The sequence below is a fragment of the Pseudophryne corroboree genome, chromosome 2, assembly GCF_028390025.1.
Source record: "Pseudophryne corroboree isolate aPseCor3 chromosome 2, aPseCor3.hap2, whole genome shotgun sequence".
Lineage (NCBI taxonomy): Eukaryota > Metazoa > Chordata > Amphibia > Anura > Myobatrachidae > Pseudophryne > Pseudophryne corroboree.
The window spans coordinates 651,563,377-651,590,517 of NC_086445.1; the positions used below are offsets into that span (position 1 = coordinate 651,563,377).

Genomic DNA, 27,141 nt, shown 5'->3' on the forward strand with positions numbered 1-27,141 from the left:
ATGGTGCACTGGGATCACCTATATGACTCCCTAGCCAGGTTCCACTTCCCCGAAAAATTTATACAGTTTATTAAAACTTTATACACTCTCCCTACCTCTAGGATCATATGCAATGGACTGATGTCAGCGAGCTTTAAGATCAGACGAGGAACCAGACAGGGATGCCCACTGTCACCTTTACTATTTGCCCTCGCCCTCGAGCCACTAGCTGTCGCCCTCAGACAATCCCCCCTATATCAAGGCATTATGATGGGAAGCACAGACCTCCGCTTATCATTGTTTGCAGACGATATGCTACTTTTTCTATCCTACCCTACCCACTCTATCCCGACAGCACTTAATATCATACATCAATTCGGGGAGTTTTCCGGTTATAAAATAAATATCAATAAATCGGAACTCCTTGTACTAAATGGCCCTAAACCTACCCTCCCAATGACTGACAACTTGAGCACTATTAAGGTAATGGACTCTAAACTTAAATATCTTGGAATATACATACCGGATAGACTAGAATCTCTCTATAGACTAAATTACCCCCCAGTGATCGCATTCCTGGAACAATCCTTGTCACGATGGCATAACCTACCCCTATCACTGCTGGGTAGAATCGAAGTCATTAAAACAGTGATATTCCCAAAACTGACATACATAATGCAAATGCTACCCATCAAATTGACAGGGAAAGACACGAAACGTATAATGTTCGCATGCAGCAAATTCTTATGGAAATCTAAAAAACCCCGGATCTCCTTGATAAAATTACAACTACCCAAAACAAAAGGAGGATTGGGACTTCCCAATCTTGTCAATTACTCACGGGCGCTCTTGCTGAGATATGCCCTTGACTGGCTGACTGAACAGAATATTTACACTGATGTAACATTGGACTGTACTGTTTTAGCCCCATTCTCCCCAGGAGCACTTCTGCACACCCCCAAATCCCACATACCGGCACATATATATAACAAATTGATATTCAGAGATACTTATGAAGCCTGGTGGTTTGTAAATGAGAAATTACACCATAACCCCCGCAATTCTCCTTGGTTACCTATATGGGGAAACCCAATGTTTACCCCGGGATTGGAAAACCCAGTTTTTCAACGCCTTCGGACGAAAGGCCTTAAAGCGATTGCCCAGGTATTCGATCCAGGAGGCGTATTGATGTCTTTTCAGGATCTTCAGAATTTATATGATATTCCAGACTCCTATCAGTTCTCCATCTTACAATTATTTCATTACATACACTCGCTCCCCCCTATGACCTCCTCTTCCCTCTCAGTAGACCCCTTGTTACCCATCTTCTCTAAGTTTATTAAGAAATGTTATAAACCTAAAGATATCTACTTAAAACTTATGGAACCGTTTCATGCTCAGATTTGGCAAAAGATGACTGACACCTGGAGTAGAGATATACCTTTATTACAGGATAGTCATACAATATTCAAATATTATACACAGACACTTCGTGTTGTTCAATCTTCAACCCTCCAGGAAGTACACGTAAAGACACTGTATAAAGCATATGTGTCCCAGAGCCAGAGAAGTCATTTTGTCCAAGAAGAGACGGGAAGATGCCCAAAGTGTGGGTACTATTCGGCCACCTTTTATCACAATCTCTGGTCCTGTGGTCACATAAAAAAGTTCTGGTATAAAATTGTGGGATATATTAATACATCCTTCTCCATATCAGCTACATTAGACCCAATAGCATTGCTGTTTGCCAACTTTGAGAAATGGGATATCCCCATACCACAGAGAAAGATGATACCTTTTTTGATGATCTTGGTCACGGTAGCAAAAAAGGTAATCCTCAATAACTGGATATCCAGACATACACCGAGCCTAATGGAAGTAGAAAACCTCCTAGCTAAATATATGTCTTATGACAAATGTCTTGTTTCCACAGGCTCTTCTACTGAGACTACACGGTTTCTTAGGAAATGGGAACCGTTTATTTACACAACATCCCCCACACTATAACCTCCCCACACTGGATTTCTATGATAGGCCAAAAAGAAAACATCACAAATCTCCCCAATCTGGGGGAGACATAGTAATAATATCAGATGTACAGACACAATTATACTGTATTGAGACATGAGACTTGAAATATTCTTAACTAGACGATTGACTAACCTTTCCCCCATCCTTTTCCCAGTTTGTCCCACCCCCCCACCCCAACCTTTCTTCCCTTGTTGCTCTCACTTGTCAATCCTTTCTCCAGAGTCTCTTATGATATAAGTAAAAGACTCTGGGCGCTTCCATGGAGAAAGTGAAATGTATATGTCTTAAATGTCATGCAATATACCGAACTAGACAATACCACCCAACATTACCCCTGGGGCCAATATATGTTTTGGTAACTACATTAGAGAACTATTACTGATTCTAGTGGGATGTTCGTATCGTTGACCTTTCCTTCCTTATGTGGATAATTGGATTCGATGACTATTGTGTACAATGTAAATTTTTTCATTATACATTCTCCATGTTCTGTAATGCATTTTTTCAAATAACAAAATTCAATAAATATATTTTGAAAAAAAAAAAAAAAAAAAAAGAGTGACTTTAGATTTCATACATTTAATCATAACTAATTGTTGTAATGTGCTACAATCTACCCATTGCTATCAAAATAACACTCTTTCCCCTGATCCTTTTGACACCAAGCATGACATGTTTATCTTGTTCCGTTCCAATAATACATATATATCTGATGTTATAACTCTCTTATATAAATACATTATAATGTCTGGTGCTTGACATGTTTAATTTGTGTTGTATGAATATGTTGTTTATGTCTTTGTGGCTTCACTGAGCGAATGCGTATGCTACTGTATATGCGCAAAACGCACGAACAGAGACCCATCTGTTTGGAGTTTGTATGTGATGTGTATGTAATATTTTTGACTTCGACAAGTTAGTAATGAAAGTGAAAGTAGCGCTGATAAGCACTGTTACAGAAAACTGAGCTGAAATAAAGTAGTAGTAAAGGAAGAATGGTCACAAGGGGCCAGCGGGGGACTGCAGATAAAATCTCAATTTCCAGCAAGACGGGAAAAAGAGTTATACTTACTGCTGCTGCCATCAGGTGTGTGGTGGGCAACTAGTGGCAGACTCGGTTACTGTAATAATCTGCGGTGTGTCCTTCTTTAGGCAGATGCCAGGGTGCCAGAGACTCCGACAACCACTCTAAAACAGCAGCGGCGGGTCCCTCCTGATGCCTCTTTGCAGCAGGCTGACAGATGCCCCTGTCTGTTAGCCTGTCCTCAATGCTTTGTGAACTATAAAATAAACATTGGGCTGAGCTCAGCCCCAAGTGACCTGCTCCCTTGGGCACATTTCTAACACTGGGGCTTCTGGGGGATAGAGGGGAGAAGTCACTCACACTTCTAAACTTAAAGTGCCAACTCCACTCAATTACCCGTCTATACCCCAGTGTCTTGATCTCCTGTGTCCCCTGGTGGATGAAGGAGAAATGTCCGTTAGGAGCTTGTGGGTTGGTACTTTATCTCTGTCCACTGTATCTCTTTTGAAGGCTTAGTAAATAAACCGTTTTATCTAACAACCTGCACCCAGCAGTTATTATGGCCATACACTGTGAGATATCTCACAGTCCGTGTATGGACACACAATATCTTGGTTCCTCCCCTGAGTAGGAGACATTTCCCTGTTCCCCTACTGTTAAGGAACAGGAAAATATTAATTTGCTCAGGCGGGGGCAGCGTATAATTCCTGACGTTGCCGACTCTCAGCTCACAAATTATCGAATCTGTCAGACATGACCAATAATTTGCAATGAGTCATGGCTACAATCTATATGATTATCGTCTTGATCTGCCATTGCATAATGTATGGCCAGAATAAAGTCTGATAATGAACAATTGCCCCACAGGCCCCACCAGTAGTCTTTCCCAGTTAATGCTGTGCCATACCCAAGTATATAAAGCACCCATTTAGCAGTTTCATTTACTTTGGCTGACACCCCTCAGGACTTGCCATTTTATCATTACCCTCAAGGATCAAATATCAGAAAGCTGAATACATTAAGGAGGGGATGTATCAGGACTTCTTCCGGTTCCGGCAGCGCATGGAGTAGCCGTGCTCCTCTCAAGCTCCGGTGCCCGCCGCTTCTATACCCGTCATATTGCCTTCTTAGGCAACCCCACCGCAACCACTAACCCCCTCCAGCCTCTTTGGGGTCCCCCCTTCTCTATATGGAGAGGTACCTGGCCGGCAGCATGCCTCAGAAGCAGCAGAAATCGGGAAGGGACGGGGACAGACCTGCCACATCCAAGATGGCCACCGCAGCTGCTACTAATTCTGGACATCCAGACACTGCTCATACCGTGGAACTACAGGTACAAAAACAACCCCGCAAGGTTCCTGCCATAGACACAGCACCTAGTGCTACACTAAACCCTGCCTTATCCTATGCTGATATTATGCGGGCTGTTAAGGAGACAGTGAAACCTTTATTACAGGAGCAAGCTCAATCACAGGCAGCTGCACTACAGCAAGCAGTGCTAGATATAAAAAGCCAATATAAGCAACTCACTAAGAGGCTGGCACATGTGGAACAAACGGCAGGCTCTAATTTTCAAGATGTAGCTGATTTAAAAGACAAGGTGGCGGGTCTGCAGAAATCTGATACGCAGGTTTGGGCAAAATTAGATGATTTGGAGAATCGCTCGCGCAGATGTAATAGGCCTCATAGGCTTGCCTGAGTCCATTCGCGGCCCTGAGTTGTACAAATTCCTGCGTCATACGCTGCCCGAGCTCTTGGATGTACAGGAAGTGTGTGCAGACTTAGTCGTAGAACGTGCACATAGAACCGGCCCTTCCAGGCCCTCGGGCTCTGGTTCTAGACCGCGTGCAGTCCTATTTAAGTGCCTTAATTTCCTCCATAAGGAAGCGCTGTGGTCGGCATCTCGTCGCCTCAGGGATATCTCGTGGGACGGGAATAAACTACTACTGTTCCAGGACTACTCCCCGGAATTAACAAGGCTGCGGAAAGCTTTTACACCCATATGTTCATCTCTGGTGTCGGCCGGTCGTAAATTCGCACTGCTGTACCCTGCACGAATCTTTGATGGAAACTCCTTTAAAGACTTCTCCACACCTGCAGACGCTGAGAGTTTCTTATCGGAGGGAAATAACAGGATGGAAGAAGAAGAGAGCTAATCTATATATTCAGCTGTTATGCCCTAAATGCCTGTCGATTTAGGCTTTTGAACTGTGTGTCCGGATTCCTAATCTGATGCTGGACTAATGGCCCGGAATCTACCTTACCCAACCCCCTCCCTCCCCTCACCCGGCGGATGTCAAACCTGCACGTTATACTAGTGGATGGTGCAACTGATGGTTCTTATGAAGGGCCCTCCATCTCTCCCCCCCCCCCTCCCTTCCCCCCCCCCTTTCTGCTGCGGGCTCGAGATCATATCTATGCCCCATATGTTTAAGTTATTTAGTTCTTGAATTGGTTGCGGTATTGATTCTATACCCCTTATCTGATAAGTGGTTGAGGCTAGGAGCCGTAATACTCCCTGCTTTATCAACCTGCATTGTTCACACTGTGAAGTCCATATTGGATATCTATGACAGAGACACATGTTTGGTGTTTCTGTTATATTGTTTGTTGTTTTTCTTGTTGTCTTGAGTCTTCCCCTCCCTCCCCTCCTAATGTGTCCATGAGTTTTGATATTAGGTTACTGTTCCTGTTGGGTGTACATTGCTACTACTACTTGGTTTCCTTCTGGAAGCCTGATGGCAGGCCCTCTCTCTATCGGAGGGAAGCTTATACCATTAGATTTGTGATTTAATGTCTAGTTTTAAGGTGGCTACGTGGAATGTTGGGGGTATCCACTCCCCTATAAAGAGGAAGAAAATACTCTTGTATCTTAATAAGCTGCGTTTAGATCTGGTTTTCTTGCAGGAGACCCACCTTCTCTCCCCAGAAGCTCAGAAATTAGGCACGCTCGGCTGGCGTGTTGTGGCTGATGCTCCCTACTCTTCGAAGGCCAGAGGAGTTCTCGTCCTGGCCAGGCGCTCCTTGGGATTGGAGGTGGTCTCGTCTGTGGTAGACCCGGCAGGCAGGTATCTTATTTTAGAAGTGACCATTTGGGATCCTAGATATGTGCTGTGTACAGTTTATGCTCCTAATCAATATTCAAAAGCCTTTTTTCGTTCTCTGCTTAATGCCTTATATCCATATTCCACCTCACCCCTGATTATAGGGGGTGGTTTTAATGTCATTGCTTCAAAGTATATGGATGTTCAGTCCTCCACCTCGGCCCGTAATCCCCCTAAGATTGGTATTCCTTATATGGAGCAACAGCTCCAGGTATCAGATATTTGGAGATTTTTACACCCCACAGATAGGGAATACACCTGCCTCTCCGCTGCCCATCATTCCTTGTCCAGGATCGATTACTTGATGGTCTCTGATTCCCTGGTTCTACATGCCCTTGATTCCTCTATTGAACCAATGGCGTTGTGGGACCACTCTGTGGTTTGGGCATCCATGTCCACTAAGGTAGATCTAGGTTCCTTTAGGCGCTGGCGTTTTCCCACAGATTTCTCCTCCTTTATAGAATTTCGCAAGGACCTGGAGTCATTTTGGGATGACTACTCCGCTACTAATACTCAAGTGGCGCGAGATGACCCTTTGGTTTTCTGGCAGGCCTCTAAAGCGGTCATTAGGGGACGTCTCATTGAATATGTCTCCCGAAGGAAAAAGACGTTCGCTTCTACTTTTAAGAACTCACAACAGCGACTGACTGAGGCCTATCAGAGATTCAAACAGAACCCCTCCCCCGCTATAAAATCCCAATATTTGGATGCTAAAGTGGCTTTTAATGAAGTTCTGCAGGCGTTGGGAGATGAACACAATTTTCATAAGAATCATAGATTTTACCGTTTTGGTAATAAGACAGGCAAATTGTTATCACACTTATTGAAAGGATCTACTTCTAATTCTCTCATTCATCCACTTCAAAAATCAGATGGCACACTAGCTTCTAAATCAAAAGACATAGCGAAAGTCCTATCAGATTTTTACGCTACTGTTTATGAAGCCTCCTCTGTTAATGAGACTGCTAAACAGTCATTCTGGGATTCTATTTCTCCACCCCGGGTGGATCCTTCCTTGATAGAACGTCTCTGCTCACTCATAACAGAGTCCGAGGTTGAGAAGGCCATTAAACACCTGAAACCCTTAAAATCCCCGGGGCCGGATGGCTTCTCTGGGGAATATTACCGATTGCTCTCCGCAAAATTGATCCCCCCCTTACTTCCCTTTTTAATGTCATCCTAATATCTCACAAAATACCCTCATACTTTAATGATGCCTTTATACGCCTATTACCTAAACCAGGCAAAGATTTACAACTCCCTGGGTCCTATAGACCGATCTCGCTCTTAAATGTAGACTATAAATTGTTTACCAAGATTCTAGCAGACAGACTGAAACCCCTCCTCCCTTCTGTAGTCCACCCCGACCAAACGGGATTTATCTCTGGAAGACATTCCACTAGTAATATTCGCAAGATACTGGCTGCGGCGCACTGGCTGGGCTACACGGGGAATGTGGACCCACATTTTCTCTTCTCGCTAGATGCCGAAAAGGCATTTGATCTGGTGAGCTGGGATCATTTATATACCACCCTGGTGAGGTTTGGATTCCCGTCGGGCCTAGCCGGTGTGCTGCGTGCTTTGTACTCCAATTCGAGTTCTCGTATCCTATGTAATGGATTTCTCTCAGATCCCGTGCGTTTGGGAAGGGGCACCAGACAAGGTTGCCCGTTATCGCCCCTATTATTTGCGCTGGCTGTAGAACCTCTAGCTCTGGCGCTGCGAGGGCTCCATTCATTCTCAGGCATTTAAATTTTTGACCAGGAACTTAAAATAAGCTTATTTGCAGATAATATGTTACTCTTTATATCCCGCCCTGAAGTCTCCATTCCAGCCATAATGGAAAAAATTCGAGAATTCTGCCTTTTTGCTGGTTATAAGGTGAATACTTTAAAATCTGAACTACTTCCTTTGACTCAGACAGCACATAATATGTCCTCCCACCCTCTCCTCTCCCAATTCACCGTTAATAAAACTAAATTGAAGTATCTTGGGATTTATTTGCCACCCGATTTAACGGATCTTTACAAGATGAACTTTACACCTATACTAAAGGCTATTTCTACCCAGCTCCAATCCTGGTCAGCGCTCCCTCTATCTTTGCTAGGCCGTGCGGCGGTCCTCAAGAGCATTATTTTCCCAAAGATTTCTTATTCGCTCCAGTTACTGCCCCTTAAACTCTCCAGAGCGGATGCTCTTGTTTATGATAAAATGTGCACAAAGTTCCTGTGGGCAAATAAAAAACCAAGAATAGCATTAGCTAAACTTAAGTTGCGGAGGGAGGCCTTGCGATCCCGGATCTGCTTGCCTTCTCTAGGGCGGTGGCTTTCAGATATATAAATGACTGGCTTACGGCAAAAACCACATACACGAATTACCACATTGAGCAGGCTTTAGTGTCGCCTTATGACTTGAAGGCCTTGTTACACACTCCGCTCACCCTGCTCCCCTCAAAAGCGAAAACAATCTATTATTTTGGGACGCATATATTGCTTGGAAAATAATTAATAAAGCACTGCACAGGAATTTTGGCCGCACTGATTTTATTCCTATCTGTGGGAATCCTTGTTTTACCCCTCCTTTGGAAAATACAAAATTTGAGGTGTGGCGGACTAAGGGAATCAGTAGCATCAGAGATGTTTTTGATCCTGGAGGTTTGGTGTATTCTTTTTCTGGGCTGGTGGAAAGGTATGGTGTGCATCGATCGGAATTCTTCATGTATCTCCAAGTTAGACATTATGTACAATCCCTTCCTGACCCATTACTCCAACCTGGTAGTTCTGACTCCCTCACCTCCTTACTCACTCGAACTGCTAATCTACCATATAAAACAAAATGGATATATTGGGACCTTCTCCCTAGTGTTGCAGATAAGTTATGGAGTCAGATGTTCGAAAAATGGAAGGTAGACCTCTCTATGCAAGGGTCCCTAATTGATTTTTTCCGCCCTTTACCAGGTATTTTTAAAACTCTACACTCCTCAAACCTACAGGAGATCCATGTAAAATGTTTAAACCGAGCATATATATCCCCTAGTCAGAGGAGTCATATGGTGCCTTTGGATTCAGGACAATGTCTTAAATGCAGAGCACCCCATGCAAACCTGATGCATGTATTTTGGAGCTGCCCCAAGATACAAAGATTTTGGAACAAAACTTTATGGTATTTAAACAGTAAATTTGGGTTGCGTCTCCCCTTATCACCCGAGGCACTGCTGGGTTTGCATCTCCCTTATGGGGATTTACCGGCTGAGATCCTCCCATTACGTCCCTTCCTTTACGTGTTTCTCACACTGGCAAAGAAGGCCATTCTGACGCAATGGATCCATAGCTCCCCCCCCCCAGACTAGAACAACTTCTGAGTATGGTGAAGTCGACTATGTATTATGATAGACAATCTGCCCTTTACGATGTGGACAAGCATGCTCATTTGTTCTATAAGAAGTGGGGACCGTTTATTGAAGTTCTGGATCCCATGCTTAGGTCTCATATCCTTAAATTTTCCAACTCGCTGAAAAGAACAACCCTCAGGGAGATATGCACCCCCCCTCAACCCACTATGTGAGTCCCTAGCCGGATTGATATATTTTGTGATTCTTGTCAACCTTAACATCACTACAGCTCCAGTGCGATAGAGCTATTGGCTATGGTGCGCTATATCATGTGGACGTCCTGGCGGGAAATATGTAACCTGATTCAATGTTTGCATTTCCCTTCCCCCCCCCCACCTTGTCTTTGTCTTGTCGTTTAAATGTCTTGTTTATTAAGTATTGGATATGTATACTATACTATTTCTCCAATTCTGGGAATATTATGTGGCTGCAAATTGTAGTGCAATGGAGACTGTACCTTTTCAAACTGTATGTTTTATTATTGAAAAATTTGAATAAATACATTTAAAAAAAAAAAAAAGGAGGGGATATATCAAACCTTCTAAGCAGTAGACAATTTGCCAATAGCAACCAAACAGCTACTGCCTATTACTTTATAAAATTAATAAATAATAGCTAGAAGCTGATTGGTTGTTATAGGCAAAGTCTACACTTGTCCTCTTCTTCACTCTAAGGCCTTTATCATATAAGGTGTGGTCCTTTTCGGCCGATAAAAATGGGTAATTTTTGACTGATGGTCATTATTGAGCTATCCAATTATAGTCCGTTTCTATTGGCCGAAAAGGACCAGTAATCACGTGAAAACACATGGGGTAAGGGATAAATTCCCGATCCCATATGTTATTGTGGCTCTGATGCCTGCTTATCGCGGATTATGCTTCAGGTGACTGAGGCCACCGAAACATAATCCCCGATTAGTGCCACATATTGGGGCTAATTGGATAGCCCCAGCCGAATCCATTAGCTGTGGTAAATTACTGCAGCTAACTGGATACCGGCCTAAGACTTGATACATCTACCCCATAGTCTAATACAGAAATAGGCAACCAGTGGTACTCCATCTGCAGTGAAACTATATATTCCAGGAAGTCCTACTGCAGTTTTGCTGTTAGGAGCATGTTAAAACTGGGTCAGGGCATAATGGGATGTGTAGTTCCCCAGCAGCTGGACTGCCACAGGTTGCCTAGCCCTGGTCTAATAATCCATGCACTTAATTTCTTTATAAACTATTACACTAATGAACTTGCTGTTAGCTTATTCTCTACATCATGGGCTATTGAACATGTGGCCCTCCAACTGCTGTGGAACTGTTGAATACCTCTGCTCTATACCATGGTGATACATCTGGCCCAACAGAGGACCATGTGACATCTGACACACCTTGGATAACACAGGTTCTTTCATTTAAGTCATTCTTTGCCATAATGTGTTCCATATAAACAGCCTCTGATATAGTTTTCTAGGATCAAGTATCTACATTGGCTCTGCCTCTCTACTTTTTCCCTATTTCATGAATGTAGAATACAAAAGTTCCAGCAAGATCTCTTTAAAAAACCAAGGTGATTTCAGATCAGTCTATCCCCATACCACCATTTTTTGGACCCTGTGAAGGAGAAATTGCTCCTATTAATTTCTATCCTTGATGAAGTCATTAAGAGGGGTGAAAATCCCAGAGAGTTTCCCAGTAACACACTGGATAAGAGGTATTGCTTGAAGGTGAGGGAACATCAGGACTGTCCTTATTATGTATCTGATGTTTTTTTTTTTAATAATACTGCTCAGGTCTCAAGGCACTTGAGCAAATATAGGACATTTTGCACTCTGTAAATGAATTCTGATGGAAGCACATATTGTAATTTCTGTCTTTACCAAGTGCAAATAACTTCAAAGGACAATGCTGTAATTTTGTACACTCATATTGCTTCTTTCTTGTCCTAGCTTGGGGTTTGGGCCTAGGCAACACTTCTGCAATCTCAATACTAATGCGCTGTCATTTTTTTTCCAGTCTGTGCTGCAGTGTTCCTTACAGCAGAACCTGCTGCAACAAAATTAGGGCAATGCTTCACCACCATCTGCAGTGAGCTCTATCAAAACAGTCATTACTCATTAGCAACACCCCGATCATTGGCTACATGGGACAAAGGACCAGTATCCTTAACTGCACAGAGATCATGAATATCATTTGAGAGTACAAAAGGCTACCAGTGTTTGCTATGAAAGACCACACTGTCTAGAATAACATCATCCTTTTCCTTCTCCTACCCTGCCCTTTTCAAAACGATTCAATTATTGTTCCTTTGATTATCTTGACGCTTCCAGCTGGTAGGCCTATCATCTCCTCCTTCATCCCCATCACTATAAGTTACCCACAATGAGGGAGATGTAAGAAGTCTTGGAGAGTGATAAAGTAGAGAAAGTAAAAGTACCAGCCAATCAGCTCCTAACTGCCATGTTATAGGCTGTGTTTGAAAACTGACCTAGGAGCTAATTGGTTGGTACTGGTAGCTTATCGCTCTCGAAGGCTTAGTACATCTGCCCCAATATCTCTGAATTCACCAACAGCCACTGAAATATTATTTCCTGTTTTAATAACCACATTTTTGTTCACAGATTTATGATTCCTAAACCTCACAAGATTTTAGTGGTGTCATTAACTTGGATGTCAAATATGGAAACTATTTATTGTTCTTTTTTTTCCTCCTTATTTGATGTAGGGGGTGGTAGCGGCGTTGGAGCATTAAGTGACAGTTGGATGATTAAGTGATCTTATTTGATATAATGTGTAATTTTAACAAACTGTACTTGTCTGCAGCTAACTGGACCCTGACATGCTAATCAGCATACCTCCCAACTTTGTTGTCATCCAAGGAGGGACAGTTCTGCGCGCCGAAGGCGCGCGGCCGATTTTAGGGGGCGTGACCTAACGGAAAGGGGGCGTGGCCTCGCGGCAAGTGCCGCGATCGCAAGCCACGCCCCCGTTTTCGTCATTATGGGGGCATGAACAGCGCTGTGAGAGCTGCTGGTCATGCCCCCTCTCCCTCTCTGCCGTGAATAGACGCTGTGCGCATGCGCACAGCATCTATTCAGCGAGTGACAGGGGGGGATCTCCCAACTGCCCCCCCACCCGCGGGACACTGCGACCCGCGGGTGGGACAGCGGGACAGACCGTGAAAAACGGGACTGTCCCGCCGAAATCGGGACAGTTGGGAGGTATGAATCAGTGATGTTTTTATTTGCAGTCAAGTCGATTATGCAATAATTTCTGATATAAACTGGTTTACCTAATCAGCTTGCAAATCTATACATTTCACCATAATCACATTTAGAAATATATTGACTCATAACTACATCAACCAGGGGGTTAGGGGAGGGGGGGGGGGGGGGAGGAATAATCTCTCTTTTCAAAAGGTTCCCAAGTCCCTGCAAAACTGTTACTTCTACTTACACAGATGAACAGGAGGAGGGGACAATAAAGTATAACAGTGATAAGACAACAGATTTTATAAATTCTTATCATAAGTGTAGATATTGGACCACAATTATGTTCCCCACACATTCACTTTCCCTGCAAATTAAGCTTAATAGAGGTAGCGTCAGGAGTTGTTTACTTCGTGCAGGAACATTAGAATGCATGTAAAAGTGGTATTGACATATACAAGCAGTTCTGAACTACGTAGATGCATTAACAATTATACCCATACACTGTGGTGGCTCAAAATGGTAATCTGCAAAAATTGTTAGCCAATCTACACAATAAACTTGGAAACAAGAATAGCAGGTGTATTTCTAAAAACAAACACATACCAAATATCTCAGTACAGAAAACATTGCTAGACTTTGGAGGTTTTACCTCATATGAGGCATATCTGGACATGCATTGACATGTTGGGCCTAATTCAGCTTCAGTTGCAAAATTATAAATTGGGCGATTATCGGCAGACTGCACATTATGTGTGCGTGAAGGATAAATTGCAATTTCATTGACAAAAAGTGACCATTTGTGGGGAGTGGTTTGAAAAACGCAGGAGGATCATGGCAGTTTTCGGGGCGTGTATCTGACGTCAGTTGCAATGGATTGCGATTAAAAACATGGCGCCAGTGCCACTACATTGTCATTATTCTGAGTAGCCCTGGGTCAACTGCAGTTGTCGATGGAACTTGATTTCTGTGTATGCATCGCAATTATGCTGTTGCATATGCAATTTTGTGATTGCATCGGTACGTGTCTTTAACCTTTCTAGGCGGCTCTTCACATGCAATTTTTAATAGACGCGGGATTGAGAAAATCGCAATTTCTGTCTCAGTAGTGATCCACGCTGAATTAGGCCCATAAATGTGTTGCCTTTAGATGAACATACCTTTATTGTATTCAAATCATCCTTATCTAACTACAGGTGTATGGAAGCACAAGTATATAATATGCAAAATCTAGATACCATACACATCACCTAGTTGTTTTTGAGATTGTGATCAGACTAGTATTATTATAGACTTAATGGGGGTACTGATGGGAGAGATGTGTGCTGAGCGATCTTAACACAGACCGCTCAGCACACATCTCTCCCCCCGCTCAGCACAGCGCGATGTGCTGAGCGAGGAGGGGGGGGGGGGCGACGAAGGGGGGCCGCTCACTTACGCACACATAGCGCTGAAGTGAGCGACCCTCTAGATTGAGCCTGCATGCAGGCTCAATCTAGCACCGGCGATAGCGATGCGCGGGGCGGCACATCGCTATCGCTGGGGGGCATACACACGGCAGATCCGTGCTTAATATCTAAGCAATCTAGTCAGATTGCTTAGATTTTAAACACTGGTCTCTCCGTGTGTACCCCCCTTTATATGGAGCCACAAAAAAATTGAGAAGTCCAGGGACAGAGAATTTAGGGGCAGATTTCACAAGTAATATTCTTGTTATCACACATTACGAATGGTACTGTATATGGTGCTCCAGCCAATCAGTTCCTAACTGTCATGTGTTTGACCTTTGTACCTAGCAGAGGATGTGATCTAAATCTCTTTTTCTGTTTAATTCAGAGATACGGAAAATAAAGTCTTAAAACTAACAATGTCTCTTCATTATACAACAAAAAATTGCACACATATAAAGCACAAAACAAGGTATAAAATCATAACAGAATGTTTAATGTTTGCTACTAAATCCTATTGATGTAAAGCAAAACAAATGACAGAAACAGATCACATTTTTCTATTAAGTAAAGTACAACATGAAATTTGTAAAGTGAGTACACAGATTTACATTTCTGATACATTAAATATTGAAGGCTGTTGTTTTATCTGGAGGCCAGAGTCTGGTAACCATAGACACAGCCCCATATCTCCGGCTCTTTCTTTTTACAACAGTAGCCGTTTTCTTTTGGCGGTGTGGGAGAGGGGAACAAAGAGTCCTCTCTCTCATTACAGAAACAAAAATCCAGCTTTGAACATCAAGGACTTTTTTTTTTTTTTTCAGAAATACTTTTTCATCATCCCTTATACATGGATGTCAGTTTACAATCACAGAAAGACTCATTATCTTGTAGTCTTTGAATGAATGCGATATAATACTGTATATACTTGTGTTGTGCAGGTGCTATGAGAAAAGTAATCATTTCATTAATGATACCATAACATAACTGTAGTTCAGGAACTACATTAACTTATGAACAGTATAGCACTTACTCCAATAATAACCAGTGTCCTTTCTGAGTTAAAATTGTACCAGTCAAAGGGAAATCACCATAAATAAATAACAGATAAATAACATGTTTATTCAACATGACTTATAAAGGAGCTATCCATTCAAGCATTTTTCTAGTTGGAAAATGAAATCCCACATCTTGACTCCACTGCTTAATCCCCCTCCTCTGGCTGCTTTCTTTCTGCTGTTGGCAGGGGACTGCCAGGAAACACAGTACGCCCTACCCAAAGGGGTTTGTTACGTGTTAGCAGTAGTGTCTGTCCAGAGCACATTCCAATGATTATAATCATTTCCATTTGTATACAACACTTTAGTACAAAATGCTTCTGCCACCAATGGTAACATAAGAAATCTCCATGACAGAAACACCATGGGGTAGGAATATCCTGAGTGGCATTCCTGGCCACCAGACCCCCTTCTGTTCTGTTGTAGGTAGGATGGTGTAATGCTGGCCATACACTAGATCGATATCGTGTACACGATGTCGATGCCTCATACGCTGCATCGTGTGCACATCATACATTATTTTGGTACCATTACGATGCGATGCGCGGTCCCGTGGGTCAAATGTGCATCCACAGATCATACCTGCAGCACATATCCGTCGTAATCATATGCACATCGTACCTTGTTTTATTCACATACAATGCATTGTATACGATCAGCATAATTTTTGAGTGGCATTTCCTTCCAGGTGATCACGTGCTTTTTGTGAGTCACACAATCGATTGATAGATCATATGCTTATGCACATAAAACTCCAAATCGGGTATCCGGACTCCAGGTCGACAGCAAAAAGGTCGACACACCTTAGGTTGACGCCAATTGGTCGACACACCTTAGGTCAAAATGTCGACATGGACAAAAGGACGACAGGAACAAGGTCGACATGGAAAAAGGTCGACATGAGTTTTTCACAATTTTTTTTTTTTTTTAGAAACCTTTTCATACTTAACGATCCACATGGACTACGATTGGAACGGTAATCTGTGCCGAGCGAAGCGGTAGCGGAGCGAAGGCACCATGCCCGAAGCATGGCGAGCGAAGCGAGCCATGCGAGGGGACGCGGTGCACTAATTGGGGTTCCCGGTCACTCTACGAAGAAAACGACACCAAAAAAACATAAAAAACTCATGTCGACCTTTTTCCATGTCGACCTTGTTCATGTCGACCTTTTTCCATGTCGACCTAAGGCGTCAACCTAAGGCGTGTCGACCTTTTTGCTGTCGACCTGGAGTCCCAGACCCCAAAATCGTGTGCTAGGGGCTCCCAGGGGGATTGAAGGGAAAACTTATGAGGAATCGGATGCTGGTCGTCCTAATGTATGGCCAGCATTACATTTGATTGGGGGAGGGAAGTAGAATGTCTAATTTAACTGTAAATTTTTATTTGGAGTAAGAGGAGTCCTAACACATTTTCTTTTACTACTACTACTTTACGAACTTAGAATGTCCCCCCTTTCTCATGTCGGGTTATATGGTGTACACTGAGTACAATTGCTCTGTGTAAGCCCAGACAACCATTCATGCACATGTGTGCTTATGCAGATTTACGTTATTCTTGAGACAATTATTTCATACAGTATAACATTTTAGTGCCAATGTCCACGGGAAACTGGACAAGTGGGATAAGGGAAGGACAGGGCATTCTCACATAGGGTGAGTGCTGTAAGGGCGTGACCACGTAAGTGCACATTCAAACCAGCACACGGATCTATATTTAAAAAACAGTATTATTTCTGGTGGCTGGTCAAGGACAGGGGAGTAGCTATTCGAAAATGGCATCTGCCAGTAATAGCACACTGCTTGTGATTGGCTGATTGTGAATATATCACTGACGTTAACAGATGCAATCTTTATTGATAGTATATATACAGTATTGTGTGTGTATATATATATATATATATATATATATAGAATGGAGAGGGACGGCGGCACTCAGAGTCTTTCACTCCCAAGTAAATCAAAGCAAAAAGTGCATTTATTGGTCAACGTTTTCGGGGGACGGACCCCCTTCCTCAGGACACTGCAAAACTGCAGTGTCCTGAGGAAGGGGGTCCGTCCCCCGAAACGTTGACCAATAAATGCACTTTTTGCTTTGATTTACTTGGGAGTGAAAGACTCTGAGTGCCGCCGTCCCTCTCCATTCTGCATATTGGGGCCGCCATACCCCTAGGAGGGCACCGGAGCGATACCCCTACGGGGACAACGGAGTGCCAGGCTGTCACCATGGACTATATATATATATATATATATATATATATATATAGCTTTGTGTGCGCATTTTGTGTTTTGTTTTTTTCATGCCCAAGAATTTTATCTGATTTATTAGAGATGTTTTATAAGCTTTGTTGGAACCTAATGCGTGTTTTACAAGCAAAGTACCTGGTTGATAAAATGGGTGTAACTGTATATGAAGTATGCCTAAGCTAAGCCTAGCAATTACACTACTGATGCAGGCCTCCTGCGAGAGTTAATGAATGCATTTATTCCAGCAATTTGGGAGAAGTTGTACCCAAATCTGCATAAGCCACATCATACCTACTTCTGAGGAATAGCATGACAAGCATCTCTCTACATACTGTATGTATGCCTTACATTTTAGACTTTGTACTATAACTTCCCATTAAGTATACAGTGAAGCCATTACCTACACTGTCACCACCATGATTGCATGCCTATATTTCTCTATTTCATTTAAAGGCAGTTTGAGCCAGCTGACTGATGTGTATTGGAGAAACTTCTTTCAGAGTCATTGTGTAATACTTTTACCTCTAATAGGCCACTGCCTAGACTAATATAACCAACACTAAAATTATGCTTCGCTCCATTATTCATTTGATTTTACCTGCACTGTTCACATCAATCCTACATGCACCATCTTTACTGCATTTTGACATTTCCTGTATCCTCTACTTATTGCGTCTCATACAACCCATTCTTATTAGGTTATGCGGATGTGGATCACGATGTATATCTATGTCATTTATATATATAGCTGTTTTCTTTTCACCTTCTCTTCATTAACATGGTGTTCCCAGATGTTGTTCAGAATCGCTCGTGCTGTAAGGAGGAGTAAGCTGATCCAATGTTGCATTTATCTCATCCACATTACGAACACTGCCTGGATTAGTATCATCATCACAGCAACAGCAGCAGCAATCCAGGAAAGCCTGGCCCAGTGCTTTGGAGACGCACAAGAGCAGGACTGGTGTTACTGCACACTTCAGAAATAAGAAAAACTGAGTGATAAGTGTCAGGAGATCCTGAGAGACATCCAAGCTGGTGTAAGTGACCAAGATATTTGTGACATTTTCAGGAAGAATGCAGACTCCATATACAATGGCTAGACCTGCTACTATCCAACTATGCTGGCGTTGACATTGGTCATTTTTTACGTTTTTTATATTTCCAACAATCCGTAGCGTCACCAGTAGTGAAGTCATAGTAAAGAGGAGTGGTAGGCAGAAGTAGCAGCCCAGAAACCACCACATACGGGCTTGCTTGTAAGTGAGAACAAGAGAATACAGAACTTGAGGCAGGTCAGGAGATGGATACATGACACAGGAATCACTGACTAACCCAGACACTGGAGAACGCTCCTGCTTGAACTGCCACAAGAGGATCTCTGGAAGAGCAAGTATCAGGGAGCCAATCCAGATAACAGACACCTTTCCCAGGATAGACTGACACTGTTCCACCGGTCTTGAAGTCAGTTGGGAAGAAGTTATAGATTGGAAGCGATCTATACCCAGGGCACATAAGGAGAATGTAGAGACACCAAGAGACGAAACCTATGCACAAAAAATAAATACATATAAGCATATAGTAACAAATTCCCACATAAGGCTGTTCTCAAATGTTCAAACTCTTTAGCTCATTTATTTAAACCAATTCAGCTCTTCAAAGTTGTCAAAGGACAACTTTGATCGTATTTCCAATAATTGCTCCCAGGGATGTCTAGATATTTACATTAACTAAACCTATAAAATTATATCACTTAAAACCCTTTGGGGCCGATTTAATTGTTTTGGGCATTTAAAAATCGTGTTTAGATGCCCAAACAATTGTCACAAATCAATTGATGTTTGGGCGCCTATGCATATCATGTATGTCGCAGCCAAACATACAGGGTGAAGCCAAGTATGATGGCTAAACCCATCTAAAGTCCTGCTTTGGGCGTCCAGACTCCAGGTTCAATGCCCAAAGAGCCGACTTAACACACATTTCTTCTCACACCTCAGGAGGCTGTGAGTATCAGCCCCGCAGCTACTGGGCATCTAAATGGAGCAACAACTGAAATGCTCCATTCTACGACACCTAGTGGTAGCTGCAGGGGAAAAAACAATTGAATCTGCCCCTTTATTGTTTATACTATTAAATTCGGAGGTTATTAGGTCACTTGATGCCAAGAAGGCCTTCATTTTATGGCTAGACCATAAAAAGTGTTGCATCTCTTAAGATTGTCATATGAGTATGGCATACAGTATGAGCCACTTATACATCCCCTGCAGCTAGAGTACTGGTTAAAGGCAAACACAAAAAATAAGGTACACATTCATAATAGCAGGGAGGCCAACTAGCTATACTGTTTTTTGAGTTGATGATTGAGCCCCAACTTTGATAAGAGTATCCCAGGATGCAAGAGGAGTGGAGTGTAAAACACCAAAAATAAAACCTCACTATGACTATGCAGATGACCTTTTCCATTGCCTCACACAGCTGGGAACATGCCTCCTCAACCTCCATAAACTTACAGCACTGTACAGAGTATATGTTATCATTCACATCTGTCCTTGTGCCAGTGGAGCTTATGACCTAAATTTCTTAACACACACATACAAATGTGTCCATTTTTGTCTGAAACCACATAAACAACTTTACCCACATAAACAACTTAAATTTACACTAAATGTATTGAATTTCTGTATACTTACAGTATATTTAACTTTTCATCTCCTATCTCAGCTACAGATGTGTTCACATAAACCGTTGCTCAGATTGCGCCAAATAGACCAATTTCACTCACCATAAGTTTTGCAATTTAGCTGCACCATGTGTGGCACCCCGGAAAGTGGTGTGTGCGCCCCTTTAAGGCTGACTTACAGTGTCTGCAGCCGGAGAAGGTAAAATGCGGGTGCAGCAGGGGTTAAAGACTGACCCTGGCACGGTCACATGTTCCAGATGGTAAGTGCGGATTGGACAAGGGAGTCTGGGAGCCGAGGAGTAGTGTGGGAAGAAGGAGGAGTCTGAGGAAAGTGATTGGAGGAGTGGAGCAGAAGCTGAGTAATCGATGCAAATCATGTGGTCATGCTGGGAAGTGAGAGCAGTGCTGCAGAGCAAAAGCAGCATGGTGCTACCGGAGAGCAGAGAAGCATGTGAGTGAGCACGAGATTTCACATCCAGGGTGGCGGACATTGGCAGGCCTACTGAATGGCGCGGACACCGCGGCCATCATGTGTAGCAATGAACCACTGAGACAGGTCCAGGTAGTGAGTACATCTACCACAGAATTTGAGTGAATACACATAGATTGTTAATGGCAAACTAAGTGCCAAGCTCAAGTGTCCATTTGTCACATGCTGTGCATTGTAAATGGAACAAGCAGTGTAATACAGCCCTTCAAAGCAGCATCTTACAATCCAGCCTCTGCTTGAGTACAGCTATTAATAAAAACACACTCTGGTGGTCATTCCGAGTTGTTCGCTAGCTGTTTTCGGTCTCTGCGCAGGCAAAAAAGTGGCACTTCTGCGCATGCGGCGCAATGCGCACACGCAACGAACTTTAACAATGGCCGATGCAGTTTCACACAAGGTCTAGCGATGCATTTCAGTTGCACTGGCTGCCGCAGAGTGATTGACATGAAGTGGGCGTTTCTGGGTGTAAACTGACCATTTTCAGGGAGTGTGCTGAAAAACGCAGGCGTGTCAGATAAAAACGCAGGTGTGCCTGGCCGAACGCAGGGCGTGTTTGTGACGTCAAAACAGGAACTGAATAGTCTGAAGTGATTGCAAGCGCTGAGTAGCTCTGGAGCTGCTCTGAAACTGCACAATTTTTTTTTGTAGTCGCTCTGCGATCCTTTCCTTCGCACTTCTGCTAAGCTAAAATACACTCCCAGAGGGCGGCGGCTTAGTGTTTACACGACTGCTACAAACTGCTAGCGAGCGAACAACTCTGAATGACCACCACTGTTCAAGAACAGCTGAAAAACATATTTAGTGGAGAAAGAGACTAAGGGGGTCATTCTGACCTGATCGGTGCTGTGAGTTTTCGCACAGCAGCCGATCAGGTCGGAACTGCGCATGCGCCAGCGCCGCAGTGCACCGGTGCATGCCAGGCAGCCGATGGCCGTCAGACTGCTACGATCGCCTCTGCCTGATTGACAGGCAGAGGCAGTCGCTGGGCAGGGGGGGCGGAATGGTGGCGTTTGGCCGCCGTTTCGTGGGCGCAGTCCGGCCAAAGCAGGCATGGCCGGACCATTCGGGGGGTGGGCCGCAGCGGATGCGTGACGTCACACGCTAAAGCTGCGCTGGCCGGGAGCTACTCCTAAAGTGCAAAAGCATCACCGCTGGGCGATGTTTTTGCACTTCTGCGGAGGGGAGGGGCGGCAGCGACATGCGGGGCGTGATAGCTTTGTGCTGTCTATGATCACGATCATGGCTGTGCTAATTTTAGCACAGCTACGATCAACTCGGCATGACCCCTTAAGGGGGTCATCCCGAGTTTATCGCTAGCTGCTGTTATCTGCAGCACAGCGATCAGGCTAAAAATCATTTCTGTGCATGCGTATGCCCCGCAATGTGCGCACGTGTCGTACGGGTACAAAGCCCGTTGTGGTTGTGCACAGGTTCTAGTGAAGTTTTCAGTCGCACTGACAGCCGCAAGAAGATTGACAGGAAGAGGGCGTTTCTGGTTGACCGTTTTCAGGGAGTGTTTGCAAAAACGCAGGCGTGTCTGAAAAAATGCAGGCATGGCTGGACGTTCGCTGGGCGGGTGTATGACGTCAAATCCGGACACAAATAGGCTGAAGTGATCGCAAGCGCTGAGTAGGTTCAGAGCTACTCTGAAACTGCACAAACTGTTTTTGCAGAGCTCGGCTAGACATGCGTTCGCACTTCTGCTAAGCTAAAATACACTCCCCAGTGGGCGGCGGCATAGCGTTTGCATGGCTGCTAAAACTAGCTAGCGAGCAATCAACTCAGAATGACCCCCTAAGTCATTTGTGCAAGTGAAATTAAGTTACTTTACATGGAAAGGACTGAGTTTATTTACCCAAGGAACCCTTACTACTAAGTTAGCTGCATTTGTTGAGAGATACCTTCACTAGTTTCATCCTCTTTGCATAGACTGAGTTATAGTGACATTCTTGTTAACTCAGGATTCATCATGTTTATATGTGTCATCGCCCTCATTGCAACACTGTTACACTTCAGGATTTAAAGAGAGCTCCAATGTTATTTCCAAGTGAAGATTGAAACATCATTTTTAGGGAAAGCTAGGAATATAGAAACTGTCAATGAGAACTGTATTTTTCATCACCTTCATTATTATTGTGTTATATTGGAATATGCCTATATCTGTGAATAGATTAATTGTCCAATTGAATTACTAAATGTTCCAGCATGTCGTTAACTAAAGTCAACTGTGATATACCTTTATTATTATTGTGTTATATTGGAATATGCCTATATCTGTGATTAAATTGATTGTCCTATTGAATTACTAAATGTTCCGGCATGGCGTTAACTAAAGTCAACTATAATTTACCAATACTCTTTGATGCCATGTCATTCTTGTGATTGTCTTATTTTTGACAAACAACTGTCCTCTTTAATCCATCAATAAAAATACATCCTGATGGAATTGCTGTCTCATTCCTGTTGCATATTAATCTATCCTATCGCTCTGAGCAAGGTACTACAGACAAGGAACGGGGAAGAACACTTTAGGGAAAAGGTCTGTAATACCTGTTCCAGCCATTTAGACATAGCCGCCAATCCTGGGGTGTTACAAAAGTATTCCATTAGAGCAGGGCTTAAAATGGTCCTGGTGAGGTGGTGGAACTCATGGAGGAGGACCATGGAGGCACCAGGACGGAAGGAAGGAGTAGGTAACACTAGCTCATCAGTAACACTAGTGCCGCCTGTATCATCGATTGACGCAGATGATGGGGTGGTCTATTCTGTTGGAATTACTGTGCAGGGCAATGGAGATGGTGGAACTAGTTCCCCTTACCATTACAGGTGGTGGAACTCAGTTCCACCTCGTTCCCCCCCCCCCCCCCCCCACACACACTTTAACCCCTGCATTAGAGACTGTTTCCCAAAATATGCATCTTAGTTACATCACTAATGCGACATAAATACAATGCAAAGGTACACTGACTGCTAGTGCAGGCATTCTAAATGCTTCTTTGTGTGACTACGATTTTGTAAAAAGTACAGGAATCGCTGCCTGTGGTGGAATGGGTAAGTTGTGACAACCTTCATTGTGGACTGAAAAACAATGTTAAAACTCTTCAGCTCATTTATATAGAGTGTATATGGCACAAAAAAATGCTAGGTGAATGAGGACACATCTATATTACACTTACATTGGACACTCCCCACATTTCCCTACTAGATGTGGTCCAAGGTATTTGACTCAATTAGGAATTACGAATATAACACACTTCGTTTTAAATGGATATCTTGCTCCACTAGCCAATATCTAGCAAAAATATGCCTCATTGATTTCAATCTTCTGTACACCTTCTACTGAAGCAATATGTATGAATTTAAGTCGGATTGGCCTTATTTCCTTAATATACTGTATATTATGCTCGTAGATAAATTAACTGGATCCCACAGGAGATGTGAATGTGATTCTGTTCTATCAGGAGAAGAGAAACGAAATAGTCTGAAGATACATTTCTATTTCAATCAAGGAAACAGCAGACAATATACTATCAGTACCTTACGTATAAAAATCTTCATAACATGTATGCTATGCTGTAGCCAACCTGATTTGTTGGAATAATGTTGGGGAGGGACAGCAGAATTTATCATATATGGTGGATCTCTGTTTTCGGCATAAGGTTCACATACTCCTGATCCTCTTGTTTGAAGCCCCAATACCAAAAGATCCCTGGATTATACTCTTCCCATGCTTGAAAACTAACTAGACGTTCACCTACAGTACTCTGATAACAAAAAGCCCCCACCCCCTTAGTATCCATATAATAATAATAATAATAATAATAATAATAATAATAATAATAATAATAATAATAATAATAATAATCTGACACATTTTATGCATGGAAACATCCTCTAATAGCTGAACAACAGAATGGATAATTTCACTCAGGTCTGGACCTAATGGACCTTTAGAGAATTACATAATTGATCTACTTTTAACCTCAGTACCTGGCTGCCCCTTACCAACAATGCCACATCTGCAAGTTCTTACCATACCACACATTCATTATGTTACAGGAGCTGGTTCATGAAATGCCACCAACAAATCTATCTGTACTGGGTCATTCCCACGACATTGTAAAATATCAGTTGTCTTGTACAGTATTATTTTATTTACTGTATATGTTAACAAACTGTGGACTAAGTATTAGTTCGAGAAAATAAGTAAAGGAGGTACCAACAACCACCATTAAGGTAGTATTGAAAGTATATCCTAAACAATAAAAAAAAGTGCTGTAATGTCATGCTCTGCAAGCACCACAAGATAATGTAGGGTTAATCAATGCTTTGCACTTTAAAACCTTTTACGTACATTCAGTAATGTAGTGTAATTTAATTATGCTTATGATTAGAAGGCTGATGACAATACATCCATATTTGGGGGGAAGGCGGTACGGTGCTGCACCAAATGAAAAATTGAGTGAAATAATCACAATGCCAGATTATGTGGATTAGATATGTTAATTTAGTGGCTGTATATGAGATGGAACATATCCAATTGAGTTCTCTGCATTATGTAATAAACACCTTTATACCCACATAATATGCCATTGTGGTTATTTCACACAATTATTATTGTTATTATTAATTACCGGTTATTTATATAGCACACACATTACCCTCAGCGCTTTACAGAGAATAATTGTCCATTCACAGCAGTCCTTGTCCCTGTGGAGCTCACAATCTGTATTCCCTAGCACACGTACACCACACACATTCAAGCTAGCGTTCATTTTGTTTGGAGCCAATAAACCTGCCAGTATATTTTTGGATTGTGTGAGAAAACCGGGGTACCTGTAGGAAACCCACGCAAGCACTGGGAGAATATACAAATTTCACATAGTTACGGCTATGGTGGGAATTGAACCCATGCTAACTATGACACCATCCATACTGCCCTGAATTGGTATACAAATGCCAAATTTACATAAATTATTTGGAATAGTGCCCTACCACCTCTATTTTTCTGGAATCAGTATGATTTACTGGTGGCCGGCTGTCAATATACCAACAGCGGCATCCCGCCATTATGCCAGCAGCGCGCAAGCACAAATAGTCCCCTTGCGGCCTCGCTGCGCTCGCCATGCTGCGGTCTCGGTGGCTTGCTGTCCTTGCTACAGGATCTATTCCCACCCTATGGGTGTCGTGGGCACCCACGAGTAGGAATAGTCTTGTAGCGCTGGTATTCCGGCTGGTGGCATTGCCAGCTGTCGGGATACCGGTGTTGGTATCCTGACTGCCGGGATCCCTACAGCCGGAAAATTAAAAGTCTTCCAAGTACGTGCAGTATGTTTATTATAATTGCAGACACTATATACATTAGAAATGCTCAAAAATTCAGAAGATACTAATAATTTACTGAGCTATTTAAAAAAAAAAAAAAAAAAAAAAAAAAAGACTAAAACAAAACAATATTAGCAGCCAGATGCAAAATCATATGTAACAATAGCTAAACATTAGTAAATGGAGTAAAATATGTCAGTACCACAAATCTGTAAATATTTTTTAATCCTAAAAAAATATTCAAGTTCTGACTGTTTTATACATGACCTTTCTGGACCACATTTTTCTTTAATTAATTGGAATACTGCAGACTCTTAATATATTTAACGTATTTAGAATACATACAGTTAGTTTAGTAACTTCACAGGAATAATGGTCTCAAATTTTTTTGGTTTCAAATGATACAGGTTCCCTAAAATATTCTCACCTCCATATAAGGTACAATGCGACAGGAAAGTACCCCAAGAAGCCTGCGGGTTGTGATCTCTTGGAAGACAACCACAGGCAAACAGAAGAAGAGGAGCAGGAAGTCCCAGAGTGCTATACCAGCCAGGATGGAGTCCCAAGCGCTCTTCATAGACATACTGTGCCACACTATGCACATGATGGATAGATTGGCCACAATGCCCACGGCAAACACAACAAGAGACAGCAGAAGCACTCCATATGCACTGATGGAATTTTCACCTAGTGGGTACAGAGAGTTTGCCAGCTTTGGTCTCCAGGTGCTTGAAAGTGATGAATCATTATGCATGCGGTGTACATCAGGTGCCCCAGTGGTTGGAGCCTTGATGAGCCTAGGGTATCCTAACATCCTGGCATCTTCTCTAGGCTCTGCACCTTGTGAGCCTCTTTTGGCTCTTGCTTTCACCTGTTTGTCTATACCATGGTAAACATTTCCTATTGCAGTAGTGTTCCTGTGTGGAATCTGGGCTCTTGGCTCTGAGCTACAACTTGTCTTCTTGATGTTTGCAAATTGAAAAAGCAAAAGAATCAGTAAAGATCCCAACACCACTCGTGAAGCAGTCATACTTGCAAAGGAAAAGTCTTTTCTAAACTGCAAAGAGGAGGGAATGTGGGGAGAAACTACAGAGTGACACAAAGAGCAGCCTATTCCTCTGTGAATGCTTCTGTGTCTCTCCCGCATGACTAAACACTGTACAAGAATCTTTA

The 27,141-nt window shown here is 42.8% G+C and overlaps 1 protein-coding gene across 1 annotated transcript; it reads right to left on the reverse strand.

Moving 5' to 3' along the window:
- Positions 1-1,409: 1,409 nt before the first annotated feature.
- On the reverse strand, positions 1,410-27,141 carry LOC135042327 (G-protein coupled receptor 37-like 1). The gene is made up of 3 exons (XM_063955011.1): positions 26,396-27,141; positions 18,240-19,020; positions 1,410-1,628 (listed from the first exon to the last, which is right to left on the reverse strand). The coding sequence occupies exons 1-2, from the start codon at positions 27,113-27,115 to the stop codon at positions 18,250-18,252; spliced, it is 1,491 nt and encodes a 496-aa protein (XP_063811081.1). The 5' UTR covers positions 27,116-27,141; the 3' UTR covers positions 1,410-1,628; positions 18,240-18,249.

Bases quoted from the DNA above. Each gene is read 5' to 3' on its own strand.
- LOC135042327 (XM_063955011.1), bottom strand. From the start codon at position 27,115: ATGCGGGAGAGACACAGAAGCATTCACAGAGGAATAGGCTGCTCTTTG. The intron at 19,021-26,395 runs GTGAGAATATTT...TTTTGTGCATAG, and splicing joins GCATTGTACCTTATATGGAG to GTTTCGTCTCTTGGTGTCTC.